Source organism: Falco cherrug, chromosome Z (genome assembly GCF_023634085.1).
Source record: "Falco cherrug isolate bFalChe1 chromosome Z, bFalChe1.pri, whole genome shotgun sequence".
In the NCBI taxonomy this organism is placed as follows: Eukaryota; Metazoa; Chordata; class Aves; order Falconiformes; family Falconidae; genus Falco; species Falco cherrug.
Genome location: NC_073720.1, coordinates 44,571,616 through 44,591,839, shown reverse-complemented (window position 1 = coordinate 44,591,839; position 20,224 = coordinate 44,571,616). Strand labels below are relative to the sequence as shown.

The window sequence follows — 20,224 nt, the reverse complement described above, 5'->3', positions numbered from 1 at the left end:
TAATGAGTGTGTTGTACACAAAGAAATACAATGGCAAAGTGAGAGTGGTATAGATTGTGCAAGTTGAAAGATGGTATGGAGGGCTTGGTAGATCTTGGAGTGATTGAAGAGGAATGAAAAGGAAAGTGGCTGAAGAGCTCTGAAGCCAGGGTCTGGGAAAGCGAAGACTGAAAAGTTGGACAGGATAGGTACCAAACTAGACAACTGCAACAAACTCTCCTCCTTCCTCTCCTTCACTCCTCCCTCTCTCTCTCTCGTTGAATCTCTGAGAGACAGAACATAGTGTTTTATTGCATTTTTTTTCAGGATTCACAAATTATGCTGTGATTTTTATCTGTCAAGTCTGTGCATGGATCTGGAATGTGACAGTCAAGCTCTACTTTATAAGAACGTAAGTCAGCAGCACCCAGAGATTTCAAGTAGCATGAATTCTTCTTCATTTACATCACCTCTTTGTTTGGAAGGACAGATGGGAGGGTTTGTCTTTTCTTCACGGCTTTGTTTCCTCACTGCCAGGCTGAAGAATCCACTGAGGAATCCTTCACGCAAATTTGTCCACACCCCATCTGCTTCAAGGCAGAGAGAACCTTCTTCCTTCAAGGTTAATTTGTTTCATAGACTCTCTTTGATAAATCAAATACTACTTTCTCACAGCTTCTTTTCAAACCAAAGTCCAGGAAAAGCTGACACTGTTTAAAAACCTCCTCAGTCCCATTCTTTTTGGCTGAAATACAAACAGGCAACTCACAGCACACCCAAGAAATGGAGCCTTTCTCTCTGCCACATATTCTCTGGTTTTGCCTAGTCTAGCAGCGAAACAGAAATAACACAGCTTCCGTCACGCTCTAGTGCTTTTCTCCAAGGGGAGAATGTCTTTTCTTTCCCAATTTCCTCCCACTGCCCCCAGTTCCACGACTGGGTGCTAGTCAAAATGTTTCAGTCCTTCTGTACAATTGAGCAGGTGCACACAAAGTCTAGAAGTCCTGGAAGCAGAATTCCACTAACCTGTGCTCCCTGGGAACTGCACAAACTGCAGAGCCCCTGAAGAGAAGCTCGTATTTCCAGTACTTGCAGATAAGGTCTCTCCCTTCCCTTACACACACATTGCCACTTCATGAAGCTAAACAGTCACTGTTTTGCTGGGGCCATGGTGCATGCACATGTGGTTCATACGGAGCTTGTCTAGGTTACATTGAGCAGCTGCTTTGGTCCCCCTAAATAGTGCATACTGGATGGCAAGATATTTACGTAACTACAGGCAGAAGCCACCATCTCTTCTTCCGCGTTTGTACTCAGCCCTCAGCCATCAGATTGTGTATTCGATACACCTATGGGTACAGCCCCCCACATTAGCTGGGATCTTGCCTGGCCAGTTATTATGGACAATGTAGAAGACAGACAACAACTGATACTGTGGGACAGGGTTCAAACTCACAAATCCCCCACAGTTTATGGCATCCTGCAACCCATATCCTTTTGGATGCCATTGTGTCCAGCCAACACATACAAAATGTGGCTACCATACACCTCCAGCTGTGCATGCCAGCTCCTGTGCCAGCTACCAAACCACTGTGCACACTCCCCCAGGTGAGAGCACAGGGGCGGCTTTCCTGTAGCCATGCAGAAACGTATGGCTGCTTTCATTTGCAAATCCAATATCTCGCTGCCAGTCAGAAGAGAACCAACCTGATGCAGGAAGATGGGCTGTAATGCTGTTGCTGTGAAGTGTTCATTACCACTCCATTGCTGTCTTGTCTCATACCCTATCTTGCATAGCTTGTCAATGCTTGGAAGATTGCTGAAGGCCACGACCAGGTTATACCTGTGTCTCTCTGCACTGGATGTTATTCAAGGACTTCATACTCTTTGTTCCTCCATCTTCTACCTGACCTTTGTGCTCTTTATAAAGAGAAAGATGTCATTTCCCATTGCATTCCACAGACTTTTTGACAACTGTCAGAGTCCATTAATTATGTTTGTGGCAATATTTCATTTCAGGGATTTCCTGATCCTTCAGAGCCCCAGATGGCAAGCAGAGGCAGTTCCTCTTTATATCTTAGGGCAGGTGTAGAAAACATTGTACAGCGATACAGTGCACAGCTGTAAAGAGACTGATCCCGAGCAGGACTGGCACTTAAACAGGTAGATGATATCTCCACCATGAAAAGAACAGTAGATGCTGGTGCATTCTGGTAAGGATGAAAAATGGAGGACTGCAAAAGAGCACTCAGGGCAGATGGACAAACACAGACATCTGCACACTGACTTAGTGAACTGACTGCACTTTTAAAATAGCAGTATAGAATGTGCACGATCTCACCAGCTAGTACATGCTAGAATACTGTTATGTAAACAGAGGTCATTTCAAATGAACCATCCATCCCCTTCTACTACCTTGTAGGAAAGTCTTTAGCATATGTTTTTCCAAACGGTCCTTGGCAGTTCTATATCCCAAGCCTTAGCACTTTTAAAATGGACAGAAAATTGTTTTGGAACAGGACCAAACACAAACTGTTAAAATTCAAACAAAGAAGTATGAGTCAGGAAACTAATCTTTTTTTATAAATCTGAAATGAGAAATGAAATTCAGTTTGGAAAACATTTTTATTAAAAACTGTAGCTGTCTGTACTCTGAAACACCCTGGAGGTCTAAAGATGATATCAGTATATAAATATTCAGAGCTTCCTGAATATTTCTTTTCAGAAAAGACTTTTTTTCTCCCTTACAATTTCTTTGACCTTTAGAAAACAGTCACTATTTGTAGCCTGATTTTTTCAAGATGTTCTCCGGTACATAAAGATGGCAGGGAATTCAATTGTAAAAGTCAACTCATGAAACACTATATAATAGTCAGAAGATAGCATCGCTTTAGGCGATATTTTATTAAGTGAACAGCCATTCAAAGCATTTTGCAGCTTATTATATCCTATTCAAAGGCAGTCACTTCATTCAATTCTACAGTAAAAGTATTTTACAAGAGAGATGATATTTGAACTATCCACAGGCATATGGATAAAATGCATAGTACTCATGTATAACAGAGATGAGTCTTCTTGCTTTACAGAGGACTGTCAAAAGGATTGATACATAAAAAGGTCTTTTTTTTTTTCTTCTTCTTTCCTTTAAAGGGAACAAGACTTTCATGAGCTCACATAGAACAGCTGCAAAAATACCTCCAGTCTGTCATCTGGAATTCCTGAAGGTGACTTGTGGATTTGTGGCTAATGAAACACTGCAAAATAGCACTCACCATGTTGTAAAATATCCTTAATGGTTTATTAGCCTCTTACAGGACAAAAAATGAAAGGTGCCCAAAGCATATTATTCTGTTATAATTACACAAAGCACAAAGTTAGAAAGAAACAATGTCAGAACAGAACCAAACATAGGGAGATTTCTCTGTGACCTCAGAAGTGGATTACAGTGATTTGTGACATTACAAAGCAATCAACTGGAGGTCTGAGGTCCAATTAAGGATTCTTGCTGGTGAAAATCAGTACAGTTTCTCATGATTTACAATAAGTAAGATTAAAATTTGGTCACCAAAAACTTATTCCTCTTGACCCTATCCAGCACAAGAATTTGTTCCTGGAACAGGACTAGCTATTCCACAGAGAAGCCATCTGCTAAAGAGCAGCAGTGGGTAATAGATTGCTTAGGGTTGAGAGCAAGGAGAGGGCACTGAGAGAACTGCTCATTCCAAGGTTCAGAAAACACAGTATGCATTATATATCATAAAGGCTTTTTGATATGTCTGTTTTTCTACCTTTACAAGACAAGATTTAGTAAAGTACAGGAAATTGCCCTATTTCTAAATGAATGACCTTGCATGCTACCTCTTAGCTGAAAAAAGAGGCAAGCTGTTTCCTCCTAAACAACTCTACAGTTCAATAACTTGACTTTTTTTTGGGGGAAAAAATATTATACATTTGTATTCCTGTCAAATACAAAGCAGTTTTGACAACTTTCATTTACTGAATTTAGCTTTGTTTAATGTGTTCCGTTAAAAAATTCTATGGCAGTCAGAAATAACCTAGTGCTATTCATGGGGAGAAAAACCAAGGAAGCTTGCAGGTATGTCATGAATAGCTTTACGTTCCTGGGGAAATATTGACCCAAATTGCAGGGCAGTGCTATTTGCTATTGCTAGTAAAATTGGTACCTACGTTTCTAACAGCCATGATACAACTGCAGCTGGGTTTTCACCATATTGCCAATGAGAAGAGTTTCCCCCTTCTCACTGTTTCCAGGGCATGTTCCATGAACAGCACCCATTTCCATCAGATTTACCAGTTCCATGCATAAAAATCTTTCCTGACATAGATGGACCATACAGACACTCCACTGCAACCTTCTGTCTGCCCAGTTTAAGTTGTAGTTCCAGGAAGAGGGAACACAGGGCTTTTTGCTAGCTATTTGCACAGGGGTGATTTTCATCCACAATGACCATAAATGCCTACTTGTTTCAAAAGATATATATCTTGTATTCTTCCTGTGCCTTTTCAGGTGTGCTGTCTGAGGACGCTGACTGACTTGTTATGTAGCTGTACCTACCCAATATAAATTCTCATATCCATACCACATATGCAGATGTGAACATTACCAGGACGACACTGAATCTAAAAGGCCAGAAGTGGAGAAAAATTATGATGCTTTTCACCTGTGATCAGGACATTTTCCCTACAACATTCATTTTTTCTGCTAAAAACCCCTTGTTTCTCTTTCACTGAGTTGTCAAATCAAACTATGTAAAAGACATGTTATTCCTTGCTAAATAGTCCAGCTAATGTGATAATGATGACAGTGATAGTTCAATATAAGTTAATTACCTATTTAAAAACAAAAGAGAAGGCAGAAGGAAAAAGTAATTTCTCTTCCCTGTTACCTCTACAGTTTCTTCACTATTTTCTTTCTTTCCTATCTTCATCAATTTGTAAAAATTTTTTAAGGAACACATGTCTTGCCATGTCTTGCCCAGATCCTTAAATTATTCTACTAGATCTAGTCCTTGGTTTTAAGGCTGGTTACAAACTGGGCCTGGTTTCACTGAAAGGTAGTCACCATGTCACCAGTCACTTACACACTACCGTCCCAGGCTGGATGAATTCTGTCTGCCTGGTTCTGAATCCCCCTTGAACATCAAAGGTCTAACTCACACTTCAGGGTTAGCAGGGTCACATTCCACCTAAAAGAAGACGAATGCTGCCTGAACCGTTCACAACAAGCTTCTTGTTTGACAGTTTTTTGCTCCATTCTTCGTTCTCAAATGATGTGCAAGCAAACATATTTTGTCACATTCTTTAATAATTCACTAAACACTTTATGTGAATTAATTAAAATAATGGCTTTCTCTGAACTGTCTGCTCTGAGTTGAGCTGTAAGCCTTGAATATTTGTAGTGTGCCATTCAGGCTGCAATTTTCCACCTGGTGGTAACTCCTGTTCTCTGAAAGATTCCCAGAGAGATTTCAGGATGGCTACCCAAATGATCCAGATGCATTCTCACAGAAATACATTTAGATGTGAGTTTGGGCAATGGTTTGCCTTTGACAAACAATTCTGTGAAGGGAAATTCAGTTAAGAAAGTTGACAAAAGGTAACCGGAGAGGCCACAGCAGCATCAATAAATATGGCCAAACAGAGGTCCTCTTCTCTGCTGTTTTTTTCCTAAAGGTCAGCAGGGACTGAAATAAAACGCAATCAAGAAAGGGCCTCAGGAAGATGTAAGGGAAAAAATGGAGGCATAGGGAAAATAAGTACAAAGATGTTATCAAAAAGGGCAACCATTCCACAATGGAATAAAGAATGGTGAAAAAAACATAAAAGACACTGATGCCACCCACATGCATGTATGATCCTTTGACCTCACCTTGAAGAAACTCACTACCTTTCAGTATGCATCCGGTTACCCACATCAGAACACACTGCTAAGCTTCCCAGTGTATGACAATTCACTCCAGCTGAGGAGAAATAACATGTTGAAGTCATAAGGCCCAACTAACCGAAAGCAAGCAATCAGTTAATGATCCCACTTTTCTTTCAAAAAAAAAGGATGTCTAGAGCAGTTATATAACTCAGGTTAAATTTAGGTTAAAAACTACTTTGCTATAGACATATCCTTTGAAAACAGGGCGTTATAAAAAGTTTTCAAGCAGAACTAGCTTTGCAATCCCCAAAAATGTACCATGAGTGTATTGCAAAACCTCATCTCTGTAGCATCTCTATAGCATCTTTCCAATTGTATGAAACAAATGTAACAAAATAAAGCATTCTGTGAGCTTAACTCAGATGGTTTTGCTGGAACAAATCTAACTCGGACCTCAAGAAAGAGGCAAAAGAGAAAATAGGGAACTTTCTCTTTATTACAGCTAGATTAAAGAAGCAAATGCCAAAGATGGAATGCAAGGACAGCGTATAAATTTGTAAAGCTATTTTTCTCCTAAGACATGAACCTTTATTTAGGGAATGTCCTTTCCATTACTTCTAAGTTTCTATATTACAGCTTGTAGCCCATAAGCACAAGCAAGGTATCCAGAATAGGGTAAAGACTGTGGGCAAAGGAAGAAACAGGTGCACACTACTACTATTAATACAAGATCGTATCCATTTGAATTAAATGCAAGGGATAATGATTTACATCTACTTAAAACAAGGATATAAAACACATGGGAAGGCATTGCTTTAAAAGTGTTTACATTTTAAGATGTGAGCATTTTTGCTTTATAAAAACACTAGAGAATCTGAGCAAATAACAATATGATAATGAAAGCAACACCTTCCCTGTTATGGACACAGCTGTAACTCCAGATCACAGATTTGTGGGGTGAATGTATAAAATCGATGGAAGAACAGAATGAAGAAAATGTAAATGCTATTGACTGGATTTTACCAGAATATATGCAATGGTGTTTACCAAATCCTAGTTCTAGTCTGCTTTAGCCCTACTTAAGGTCTGAATGCTAACACATCAGATAAAAGCGACTAGACAATGCTACATATATCGCAGTTTCACCTGCAGCATAATGAACTGAATTGGCATGGGTATAATTAGTTACACAATAATTACCCTAATAATTAATCTTATGAATACCACAGGAATTAATGTTGATAGAAAATTACCTGGGTGGGAAAATGAACTATAGCTATGCACAATGGTATTTAAAGGTGGTAAAAATTTGCATCAGTTATAAGAGATGTTTAGAAACAAAGAAATCTATTGAAAGAAAGTGGTAGAAATCCCTTAACTTATCACTTAGGACATTTAAAAATAGGCCAAAATAAACAACTGGAAAATTTAACACAATGGCTAATCTCACACTGGCTGCATAATTTTGCAGTGGGGATGGAGAATGTTCCAAAACCTCTTTTCCATCTCTGATGCCTAATATCTGTAAGCCTCTGGACATGTTTGGGCTATCCAGCCATGGATATTAGGTCTGGCTCCAGAAAGCAGCATGATGCCAGTGTACAACTCAGTTCCCAGAGTTTGGGAAATCTCCAGAGCACTGCTGCTGTTAACCACTTTCCCAAAAGTACCGACTTCAGTCTCATCTTTACAGCCTCCCTAATCTGATCCAGCCCTTTTGGGGAACTTTGAAAAGAGCAGTTGCCTAAGGCAAGTAGGAAGAGGAAAGTATAGCTCACCTCCACTACCACCAAGAATGAGGAGAATGATCACTGTTTGTCAGGAAGAACAAAATACTGATTTGCAACATGTCTGAGAACAGCTGGCAGCCCAGTGTATTTTGATGTATCAAAGCCACGAACACAGTATTTCACCTACAAAGAAAGCCCCATTTATTATGTGGTGTTGTTACTGAGATCCCCCACCTCAACGTTTTAGTGTTTATTTTTGGCACAGTGACAAGTTTATGACTGTGTTTCTCCAGCATTTTTGAAGCCCTTAATTTTTGTTAGCTGCAGAAAGGAAATACATTTTCAAAGCTATCTGTGATGGTGAATGATTCCTTTTTGAATGTCAAACTAGAAAATCTGATTTTCAAAGGTTAGGTGCTCAACATATTCTGAAAACCGGGCTGCTAGAAATGTCTCAGACTGTGCCCCTAATATGGAAGCAACTGAATCATTCATCACTTTTGTAAATTAAACTTTTAAAACACAAAGACATTCTTCTTTCATCCTGGAATTCAGGTACCACAGCTAAGGGTATAGTAGAGGAATGGAGATGAACTCTACTAACTGCTTTGACATTTTTTAATTTTAGGCGAAGTGTAGGAAGAAAGACGCGTGTACCTGCATGAACCCAGTCGCTGTTCTTGTCATAAAGTCTGCTAATCACCCAAGCTATCTCCCTCCATATAAAAATCCATCTTAATTCATTCTTCTTCTCTGGTATTTCAAGCAAATGAACAAATGAACTAAAGAGAGTTTAGGCTGCTGACCAACCCAAAAGTTAACTAAAATTGCCTTTTAAAAGACCTAGTTAAATCAGAGCAAATTCTTGCCTGGGCACACTTTGATTAGTTTATTTATTAATACTGATTTATTTGAATTTGGTAATCTGGGTCAGGACTCTGAAATATTTGCATGCCTATTTCATGTTTAGTGTACTATTTAGTCTATACACATTTTGTTTTAGTAAAATGAAAGAATGAAACTCTTCTAAGAAGGTGTAATAAACAAGTCTGTCACTCTTTTACAGCAGGTCAACTCAATAAAGACATCACCATTTCTCAATGATATGAAGCCAGCTGTGCTTAAAGAGACCTATTGGAACACATCCAAAATCAGTTTGCTAACTCCAAATTTATGTTGAATTAGATTTTTATTGCTTTAATCAAATAGTTCTGAAAGACAGTTTTATTTTAACCTCAGCTACTTTTGTGTATAAACAAGGCCTTAGGCAAGTATCATCAAAGATACCCACCAAACTGAACAGATTGGGGATATGCTTTTGAATGACATTTCGCTCAGCAGCCATCTTCAAATTCTAATGCAGAAATTGAATTTTGGGTTAGAAGAAGTAGGAGATCACATTAGGTATTACCTTTCCAGGGTACACAATTGTGTTGGTGTAATGTGAAATCACAAAAATGAAACAGCTACTCTTTATTTTTGTCCTTCAGACTACATAGAGTGGAATTCTACTTACCCATAAATTACTCATTTCTTCATGCTTCTCATCTAAGAAAACTCAGAATTTCCTATTTCTTGCAAACTTGTATTATATGAATTTCAAGGAAGCACATGCAGAAAATGAAACACAAACCTATTAGCTGCCTCAGGGAATATCTGGTTGTAAATACTGGGAAAATCTAAAAATAAAAAAATAAACAAACAAAAACCAAAAAACAAACAAAAAACATCTAACTGCTTTTTTGTGTGTACATGTTGACATATTCAGCAAAGAACTCCCATAATACTGTGATGGTTTAAATTGGTTTGACATAGTGACAGCATCTGTAGTTTACATTCATCTTTGTAGGACATGGTTATTTAAAACCTTTATTTAACTGGCCTAACAGGTGACCAGAAATGTGTTGTCTTCACAATTACTTTTGCCTTTGTTAGGACCAAAAAAGGGTTGGAGGTCTACTCTGTTCTTAGATTTGTTTTAACATCATGTGTGGTCTAGTTTGTAGTTTAGATTGGAACAGAGTTCAGAAAAGCAGAAGTCCAGCAAAGTATTGTGCAATATTTCCATGTTTACTGTACTGGATGCACTGGGTAAATACTCTTAATGATACTTACTATTTCATATATAAATAACAATCTCTAACTGTACAAGGATGCTACTCAATTTTTAAGTAAATATTATAAATGGAAAAGGCATATTGAAAAGAAAGGAGACACTGAATTAAAAATATATTTAAGGCAAGTTTATGTATCCTCTTGAGTGGATGGAGCTTAAGGCAGGGACTGGGGGAGCAAAGTCCTTCCCACTGTACAAGATCAGGTTCATGACCACCTAAGGAACCTGAACATACATTAAGTCTATGGGACCTGACGAGATGCATCCCAGGCTCCTGAGAGAACTGGCTCATGTGGTTGCCAAGGCACTCTCCATGATGCTTGAAAAACTATGGCAGTCAGGTGAAAACCCTGGTGACTGGAAAAAGGGAAACAATGCACTCGTTTTCAAAAAGGGTAGAATGGAGGAGGACACTGGGAACTACTGACCCGTCAGCCTCACCTCTGTGCCCGGGAAGATCACAGAACAGATCCTCCTACAAGCTATGTTAAGGCACATGGGGGACAGGGAGGCGATTCAAGACAGTCAGCGTGGCTTCACCAAGGGCAAGTCTTTCTTGCCTGACCAACATAATGGCCTTCTATGATGGAGTGACTACATCAGTGGACAAGGGAAGAGCTACAGATGTAATCTATCTGGACTTCTGTGAGGCCTTTGACACGGTCCCCCACAACATTCTTCTCTCTAAATTGCAGAGATACAGATTTGACAGGTGAACTGTTCAACAAATGAGGAATCAGTTGCATCCAGAGAGTAGTGGTCGATGGCTCAACGTCCAGATGGAGGTCAGTGATGACTGGTGTCCCTCAGAGGTCTGTACTGGGATCAGTACTGTTTAGTACCTTCATCAATGACATAGACAATGACCTAGTGGGCTCGAGTGCACCCTCAGCAAGTTTGCAGATGACACCAAACTGAGTGGTGCAGTTGACATGCCTATGGGATGAGATGCCATCCAGAGGGACCTCAACAAGCTCAAGAAATAGGGCCATGTGAACTTCATGAGGTTCAACAGGGCCAAGTGCAAGGTCCTGCACCAGGGTCAGGGCAACCCCCAGTATCAATACAGGCTGGGGGATGAAGGGATTGAGAGCAGCCCTGCAGAGAAGGACTTGGGGGTACTGGTAGATGAAAAGCTGGAAAGTCAGCAATGTGCATTTGCAGCCCAGAAAGCCAACCGTATCCTGGGATGCATCAAAAGAAGTGTGACAAGCAGGTTGAAGGAGGTGATCCTGGCCCTCTGCTCTGGTGAGAGCCCACCCGCAGTACTGCATCCAGCTCTGGAGTCTCTCTGTACAGGAAAGATATGAACCTGTTGGAGTGGGTTTGGAGAAGGGCGAAAAATGATCACAGGTATGGAATATCTCTCCTGTGAGGAAAGGCTGAGAGAGTTGGGGTTGTTCAGCCTGGAGAAGAGAAGGCTCTGGGAAGATCTTATTGTGGCCTTTCATTACTTAAAGGGGACTTATAGGAAAGATGGAGACAGACTTTTTAGTAGTGTCTGTTGCAATAGGATAAGAGGTAATGATTTTAAACTAAAAGAGGGTATATGCAGACTAGATATGAGGAAGATATTTTTTACAATAAAATTCATGAAACACTGGAACAGGTTGCCCAGAAAGGTCGTAGATGCCCCGTCCCTGGAAACTTTCAAGGTCAGGTTGGAAGAGGCTCTGAGCAACCTGATCTAATTGAAGATGTCCACGCTTATTGCAGGGGAGTTGGACTACATGATCTTCAAAGGTCCCTTCCAATCCAAACAGTGTTATGATTAAACGATTCCATGATTCTATGATTCTATGTGCACAGTTAACGATTACAGCGCTGTATTTGCTGGACCCAAGTAACTAACATTCCAAAATTAATAATGATATCCTGCCTCCAACTCTTCTAAACAGGTCCACTCCATATTCCTTTTAAATGTCTGTCCCTTTCTTGCAATAAGACAAGACTATATGGGCTTCTTTTTATTCTCTGCTCCCATTAACATCTCAGAGACTGAAGTACAGTCTCTTGCTTACAGATTGAGTCAGTCCAGTTCCCTCCAGCATCCATTAGTACATTCCCAGGTTGTTTTCTGGGAGGCAACCAGAAAGCACCTCCACATGTAGCTCACTCCAGAATCAACACAGTTGATCCTACACAGTCCCCACACAGTCCTCCAAAGCTACATCAGTATGCTTTGACCTCCCACTCATTCCCAATCACACCCCATAGCATGCAACACATAGTCTCCAAAATCACGCCATAAACAAATCACACTGGCAGTCTGCACCATGCATTGGTTGGAAAAATGTTATAAAGTATCCTAAGGTGTCAATAAGAGCCCCATGCTGACTGGTGTGCAAGTGGACTTGTGCAACCTGTTCTAGAAGGGATCAATCCCAGATAATACACAGGTGAATCAATTAAAAATAATTGGCCTGAAGGCCAGGTGTTGAATGCCCTCAATAATGTTCACAAGACTTTACACTGGCAACGCTAAATATGTATGGCCAAAATAACAATGTCTAACTGACCCTACAGTGTGAAGTACAGTGGTCTCACCAGTCATGAGCTTCAACTCAGTGGGGTGACTGTTGATCAATACAATCACTTACTATCCTCCCTGTTCATTATTTTTCTGCCTGCATAAAGCAAGAGAGAGGAGGGATGCTCACCCTGGAAGCTCTGCACATTCAAGTGAAAAAATGACTATTTTGAGGAGTATTCACACCTAGTTTAGGTGGCTAACTTAAGACACCAATCTCCCAAACAGCTCTGCACAGTCAATAAAAAGATAAACTACTCCAGATGTGAAGCAAGAACCTAATTTAAATGCCTTCACTTGCCCTTACTTCTCCATTGAAACAGACACCACTTGGGAAAGCACTATATTCATTCCCTGTCCCCACCCCTGCCCCAAGTTTGTGCTGGGAATCCGGTAAGTCACAAAGTTTTTCTTTTGTAACTTTAGACTGCAGAGGTTATTATTTATGGGTCTCTGAGGGTACATCAGATCCAAGAACTCAGCAATATGCACATGTCCGTATTCAGTCATCTGCACAGGCTACTGCAAGTGACACCTTACTAGGCCATTTCTACAGGATGAATGTTGGTGTATGCATAGGACTTTTACTGCCCCCCATGACTCCCATACACCATAATGCCAAAAGGTTCTGAGAACTACTGACAGAGTTTGGCAAAAAGATACCTTTCATTGACAGGTGAAATCCTCTATTAGTATTCAATCTCTTCTTCAAGAAGAAAAAGTGCTTTCTCACTGTGTGTCTCCATCAGGCACATACTAAGATATTACTCGATGCAGAAACTGAAATTTTATCAGCTAATTAATTCACAGGACTCCTGCCAGACATTTTTAATAGCAGTTGTAAATCTCTTGAAACGTAGAAAAAGCAATATAATCCAATAAAAGAAATGTGCTTAGAAATCATTTGAGAGGAATTAACCACATATATAGACCATGTATTTTTAATTACATCTGAATGTGAACTGCTGAATTTTAAGGTCAGCTGGGTTTGTGTCTATCTAATGTCCTTATTTTATAAACAATCAGTGTAAAATAGGTCAGAAAAAGAATTAAAGAAAACACAAGTTGGATAGGACAACTATTAGGAAAGGGTGTGAAATAAAAAGGGGGAAAAGACACCAGGATTAAACAAAAAGGTGCCCAGGAGTCATAAATCCAGGTCAGATATGTGCTGGCTTTTTCGGCTGCCAAAATGACCCCTAGCGACGGAAGACTGCTACTCTGTAGTAATGTGGAGAGCTGGTGTAAGGAGCAAAACTAATTGCTTAGACAGGAAAGGACAGTAAGCAGAAAACATAGCAAATGTGGGAATTCAGAAAGCTACCAGACCTTATTTTACTGTCCCGCCATGGGATATATTTTCCTACATGGCGCTTTGTGAAAAAGAGCAAGGATTGCCTTCCTCATTACTTTGAAAGCTACTTTGAATTTGGCAATACCATTTCTGTTGTTAGAAAACCAGCACTGAGGAAGAGAGGCCAAAGAGTTATTCCCCTAGGCTTAGAAGTTGTCTTTCCCCCAACAGAGCACTGAGCCCCAAAGCCCTTCCCCAAAATGGCAGATACAAATACAGTCAGAATCCAAGTTCTCCTTAAATACAGACTAGTATGTTTTAAATCATTTTTAGAAGGTGTTTCTTGAAAAAAAATACATAATCCTGGATGTAGATGGTAATATTCTACATGGGTAAAAGGTGTGGGAAGTGAAGAGCCCACCTATTTTCTGTTACAATTTTTTCAGTTGTATGATACAAAAGATAATTCCAAATTCCAAACCTCAAAGTCAGCACTTCCATTATTATTATTACTGTATGAAATTTGCATTTCTTTAACTGAAAGGTACATATGAAAAATCTCTGCCTATGAATGACGCAATGCTTCATGCCATGCCCTACCTTTCAGACCAGCAGGCAAAATGAACACTGTCCCCAGCCAAGGAAGCCTGTCAGCACTAGTGTGACCACGCACTGACCCTCCTCCTGCTCAACAGCTGCCTCTTCCCAGCCAGCAAGGATGCAAGGCCGGCAGTGAAGGCTCCTCTACTCCCCCTCCTGGGAGGTCCGAAGTTCAGCTGCTGCCATTCCTCACAAAGTAAACAGCCTGCTTTCTGCTCCAAAACCTAAGGGCAGCCCAAGCTGGATGGATTTTGCAGATGAAGTCAGAAGCTGGAAGGAGGCAGAGCTCATGCCCCAGCTGTCTGCAGAAGGCAGCTGCACTGGGACTGATAGCCAGCCATTCCTGCTCTCCTGTGCGGAGGAAGCTCAGGAGGCCACTGTCCCATCCCAAGGTTCGACCCTGCCCCGCTGCAGTCCCCTCTCTCAGGCTCTCTAGGACTGGAACGTCCTGGCATGCAGGTCCCTTTCTCTCCAGGTGCACAAACGTGGACAGGTTTCCCTAGCTATCAGGTGGTGCAACAGTGCTTTTTGTACAGCAATGTTGACTCCAACTTACCCACTCCAAACTAGCTGACTTCCACCACTAACAGTGTTACCATCAGTGACCAGGGCTGCAAAGTAATGCGTGAATGAGCCCAGAGTAGATTGCAATGTGTATTTACTGCACTCTGCCTAAATGGCATGTGGCATTTTTAATAACCTTATTAAACAAGAATTAAAAGAAATGGCTCTCAACTAGGTGGATGAAGGCAGGGGTTCTGAATGGAGTTTTCACAGATTTAAGAACACAAGCAAACACGATTTTTCCACCAGAAGAGACAAAACCGTACTGAAGGAGAAACACAAGCAGCTTGTAAACCAGATGACAATGGAGAAAATTCTTACGAATGCTTCTCAACATATCAATCACACTGACTCCCAGCCACACCACACCGCCATTCCACCTTCCACGCACTTTCAGACAGACATCAGTCCACACCGCATAGAATCCCAAGATCCCCGAGTTCTGGAAAATAGATTTAGTCCTAATTTCTGTGACAGATGGAGTTGATAGTTTTAGGATGAAAAAAGCGCCAGTTTTGACAGGCAGCAGATACAGATGCCCCTTGTGGTTGGAGACAATGTTGCTCTGGAATTAAGGTAGCACTGAAGCGAAAAGGAATGGCTAAATCCAGCACTACTTGCTTATTTTGCTATGCTCCTCTCGTTGTGCCTTAATATTTATATTTTTGTGTCTAGTTCCTTATAAGCAAAGCAAAGCGGATGGAGAGTATAACAGGAAGGCAGGACGTCAGCAAGGCATTTTGTTTTCAATGAAGACAAACTTCATCCTCTAACAGATTTTAAACAACTTTTCACTAATTGGCAGTTCTTTATTAAAGTATCAAAGAACTACACTGAGACCTACTGTATTTCCGCCAACAGGCATCCTCGTAGGTCAGGGTCTTAAATCCGTGCACGAAAACCTCTGGCGAGAAGCTGAGCTGAGTGAGTTTAAAATCGGTGGGGGATGCAGTAAGTGGAAAGCTGCAACACCGAAGGCATAGCAAAGCAGTACTTACACGGCCGGAGCGCACCACTAAGTTAGCTTTCTCTCCCTGAGTGTACTAATACTGGAACCAGGAGCTCTGTTCAGATTTCAGCAAGAAGCAAAGTCGGTCCCATTTTGAGCCTGATCCTCCCTACCTTTCTCTTTCTTTCGGGAAGCGGCTCTGCCCTCACTTGAATCAGTGGGAAGTTTGGGTACACACATCACACGGGATAGAGACCTTTTTTTCCCCTTGCTGTAAAGGGCAGATCAGTTCAGGAGCAGCGTGCCCGCACAGGCAGCCCGCAGACCCGCGCCGCTGCCCTTTCGCGGAGGCGCAGGGCGCTCCCCCGCCGCCCCCGAGCGCCGACCCCCGCCGCCGCCGCGCGCCTCCGGCCCGGCCGCCGCGCCGCCTTAACGGGAGGAGGGGCTCCTCGGGGGGCTGTCACTCTCCTTAAGCCTTTCCTTTCAAGCTTTGAATGTGAGCTGCCCTCCAGCCCCCCTCTCTCCTTCCCTCCCTCCAGCAGATCGTAAAGAGAGGAGGGAAAAAAAAAAGTTTCAACAACAGGCTGGGCCAATGGCAAGTGGCGAGGCAGTGAAAGGGGGCCGAGCGAAGGGAGAAAAAAGTGGAGAAAAGGAGAAAGAGAGCGAGAGAGCGCAGGCTGGGGGGATGTGTAAAAGAAGAAGCGTTGCTAATTTTTTTTGTTTGTTTGCTTTTCCATGCATGCATAATGAGGCCTAATCAGAGCACGTTGCTGCTGCTCGGAGGGCACTTTTGTATTTAAAGCCTTGCAAAGAAAAAAAGATCCACAGACGGATCCGCAGAGCAGCTTGCAGGGCTTGTTGACAACAGAAGCAGCATCAGTCGCTCAGAGAGAAAGAGATCCTGAAGGCTGCCTCTTCTCCTTTCCCTGTGCTATCTTCTTGCTAGCGGGGAGAGACATTTCTTCTCCCCGCCACCCGAAAGTGCAACCCGTACCGAGAGGGAGTGAGCGGAGCCGGGACTGTGAATGGGATCGGAGCGGCTGGCATGTGCAGAGATGCTGCGAGCGGAGAGTTAAAAGCTCCCGACGAAGCAGCAGCAGCAGCTGGGCACTGATTTTGTTTAAAAAAAAAAAAAACGAGAGAGAGAGAGAAAGAAAAAAAAAAAGAGAAACGGAACTGCATGAGGAGGAGGACAGCACCATGAGCTCTCCCGGCGCAGCCTGCAAGTCCCCGAGCGCACTCCGGAGCCGCTCTCCTCCGAGCCCCCGTTTGCACTGATTCCCCCCAACCTCTCCGGGCGCCTTCGCCGCCGCCTCGCCAAGCCGGCAGCAGCGGGTGGGGTGCACGGGAAGGCCCCGGGCGCCCGCTTCGTACGGCGGCCCCGCCGGTTCCAGCTCCCGGGGGCTGGAGGGCCCCAGCACCGGCGCGGATGGATTGATGCGAGGAGACCTCATGCACACGGCCGGCGGGAGTTTTGCAAACTTTTCCACGGGCGGCAGCTCCTTCTCCTCCTCCTCGTCGTCGTCTACCAGCGCCTCTCCCTCGCTCGCCTGCGGCAGCAGCCGCCGCCGCCGCCGCCTGCGATGGTGGCCCGCTCGCCCGCTCGGCACGGAGGCGGCGGCGGGGGCCGCTGGCCGCGTCCGGCCGCCTGGCTGTGGCTGGCGGCGGCGCTGGGCGCCGTGTGGCCGCCGCGGGGCTCGCTGGTGCAGGGCCGGCGGCTGATCTGCTGGCAGGCGGTGCTGCAGTGTCAGGGGGAGCCCGAGTGCAGCTACGCTTACAACCAGTACGCCGAGGCGTGCGCCCCGGTGCTCCTGCAGCAGGCGCCGGCGGGAGGCGGTGGGGACGGGCCGGCGGCCGCTGCAAGCTCCGCCGCCTCCTCCAGGCGGCGGTGCCCCAGCCACTGCATCGCGGCCCTCATCCAGCTCAACCACACCCGGCGCGGCCCGGCGCTGGAGGACTGCGACTGCGCGCAGGACGAGAACTGCCGCGCCACCAAGCGCGCCATCGAGCCCTGCCTGCCCCGCACCAGCAGCCCGGCGGCCGGCGGCCCCGGCGGTCCCGGCGGCGGCCCCGGCGGCGGCCCCGGCGGCGGCGTCATGGGCTGCACGGAGGCGCGGCGGCGCTGCGACTGGGACAGCCGCTGCAGCCTGGCGCTCAACCGCTACATGACCTACTGCGGGAAGCTGTTCAACGGGCTGCGCTGCACGCCGGAGTGCCGCGCCGTCATCGAGGACATGCTGGCCGTGCCCAAGGCCGTGCTGCTCAACGACTGCGTCTGCGACGGGCTGGAGCGGCCTATCTGCGAGTCGGTCAAGGAGAACATGGCCCGCCTCTGCTTCGGCGCGGACATGGGCGGCAACGGCGCCGGCAGCAGCGGCGGCTCGGACGGCGGCCTGGAGGAGTACTACGACGAGGACTACGAGGAGGAGCCGAGCCAGAAGGGGAGGGACGACGCGGAGGACAATGCGGGCTCCGAGCCCGGCTTCCCCGTGCCAGCGGATAGCGCTGGCCCGCCCGCCGCCGCGGCCTGGGCGCTGCTGGCCTCCCTCTTGCTGCCGCTGCTGCCGCGGCTCTAGCGTCCCTCCCGCCGCGCCGCGCCGGGCCGCCGATGGCCATCCCGCGGGCCTGGCGGCGGCGGGAGGGAGCACGGCCAGCGGGGCCCCTCGGTGCGGCGCGGTTTTAAACGCCCTGACCGTTAATCCCCCGGCCGTTGGCCCGGGCGCTCCTGCTCCGCCCCGCGTCTCCCCGCGGGCGGCGGCCCCCCCGCCGCCTCCGCTGCTGCCCGCGGCGCCCGTCCGCACCCTTCCCCCGACCCGGCCCGGCAGCCTTCCGCGGGCGAAGCCGCCGCGGCCTTGCGGGCCGGCCGGGGGGACGGCGGCCGGGCGAGGCGGAGCGGAGCGGGCGGCCGCGGCCTCTCGCCTTTAGGGTGCCGGTCTCTGTGCACTATGCAATTGCTGCCGCCCCGTGCGGGCCGCCGGCGGACGGGCTGACGGAGGTGCCAGCGAGGCTGCGGCGGGCTCCCGCTGCCGCCCGCCGGGGCTGCGGGGGTGATGGCGTGCTGATGGTGGCTTTCGTTAAGCGTTTTGACATGAAGGTGAGAAAGAGGTGCGCTACCCAAACGTGCTGCCAAAGCTGTTGCCATACTGGTTAGTCAGCAACTTGGTTATCGGCCGCCAAGGCTCGCTCTTCGCGGTGCGGCTGGGCCCCGAACGGGGGTTACGCTGCATCTGCCATTAATTAAATTTAAGGAAATAGCAGACTGAACACTGTGGTTTACAGCACTCCCTCTTGCACACACATCTTCGTTATAACAAAAGCATGCCAGCAGCCGTCTCTTCCTCTTTAACCTAGTGGCATAAAAAAAAAAAAGTTGGGGTTTTTTTTCAGAGTTGTTGGCTATACTGAACAATGCAACTTTTGTTGTAAAAGAGCTCTGCACTGCCATCTTTGAAAGACACTTTTAGACTCGAGAACATGTATGTACAAATATCCTGAAAAGTTATATTGCCTCTCGTCATATCAGGGTGCTGACCTCTGGTAAATCTTATATTAAAAATGTATTTAAAACTGGGATTTGTTACCAGTCGCTCTTCTCTGTATATAGAATTTTATAAATTGTATGCTTTTGGAATAATTTATTTAAAAAATAATAAAAAAGTTTTAAGTCCACATCCTATTTGACAGATAATTGCATTTGCTATTCTTGTCTGGAAAAGTACAGATTTCATTTTATGTTTTAAGGGGATATCAGTAACAGTGATTCAATGAAGTATTCTCCAGAATATCGAATGTACAGTGTATTTTACAGATTGGAAGTTAACTTTCTTATTTGGAGAGACTTTATGAACATTGTAGAATTGTATAAATGCATTTCTGAGCAGCCTTAAACCTTGTAATTTTTATAGGAGGCATAAAAAAGGCCTGTGTTTTAAATATGTATGGCTTTTTGTATTTTCTGAACATGTAAATTAGTAAAGAGCTTTAAATAATGGATGTGGTGAAATTGTTTTGCAGGGACACTTGAACTCTCAGACCCGAGGGGGGGGGGGGGGGGGGGGAGGGGGTGGGGGTGGTGGAGGTGGCAAACAACAGAATAACAAACCAAAAAGAATCAGCAAACAAAAATCTGTCTGCCTGTAATGCTTTACATAGATGTAAATTACTGCTATTCTTACTTTAATGAATAATTACATGCAAGAAGTAAATACAGCCTTGAAAGTACTACTTTAAAAGAGTGGTTGATTTTATAATGCGTTGGCATGGTAACTCGCCAGTGCCCGAAAAGAGTAAAGCAATTCAAGGACGCTGCTCCCATATGTATGTGGAATTACTAGTGCGCCGCGCTTTCTTCCAGAAGTGGAGGCATGTTGCTCTTACTGACAGTCTTAGAAATGCTCCTAGGCGTGCAAACAAGTAAATGGCGAGAAATACATTACACAGAGGCGGCAAGTGTTTGGAACAAGGCTTCGTGCGGGCAGTGGCGCACGCATCAAGGGGGCTGCAACAAAACACACGGAAGTTTGCCATTCAGCCTGCCTTCTCCTGAACCAAAGAATGCAAAAGTAAACACACTGG

The 20,224-nt window shown here is 44.7% G+C and overlaps 1 protein-coding gene and 1 long non-coding RNA gene across 2 annotated transcripts; both read left to right on the top strand.

Moving 5' to 3' along the window:
- Window positions 1-13,672: 13,672 nt before the first annotated feature.
- Window positions 13,673-18,346, top strand: GAS1 (growth arrest specific 1). Its single transcript, XM_055699399.1, has one exon. It carries the CDS (start codon window positions 17,233-17,235, stop codon window positions 18,223-18,225), a length of 993 nt encoding a protein of 330 aa, XP_055555374.1. The 5' UTR covers window positions 13,673-17,232; the 3' UTR covers window positions 18,226-18,346.
- A 76-nt stretch (window positions 18,347-18,422) lies between these two features.
- On the top strand, window positions 18,423-19,640 carry LOC114016434 (uncharacterized). The gene is made up of 2 exons (XR_003560871.2): window positions 18,423-18,743; window positions 19,037-19,640. It is a non-coding gene; the product is annotated as an uncharacterized LOC114016434 (long non-coding RNA).
- The last annotated feature ends 584 nt before the right edge of the window (window positions 19,641-20,224 follow it).

What these genes read in the sequence shown, in the direction of transcription:
- GAS1 (XM_055699399.1), top strand. Translation starts at nt 17,233, where the DNA reads ATGGTGGCCCGCTCGCCCGCTCGGCACGGAGGCGGCGGCGGGGGCCGC.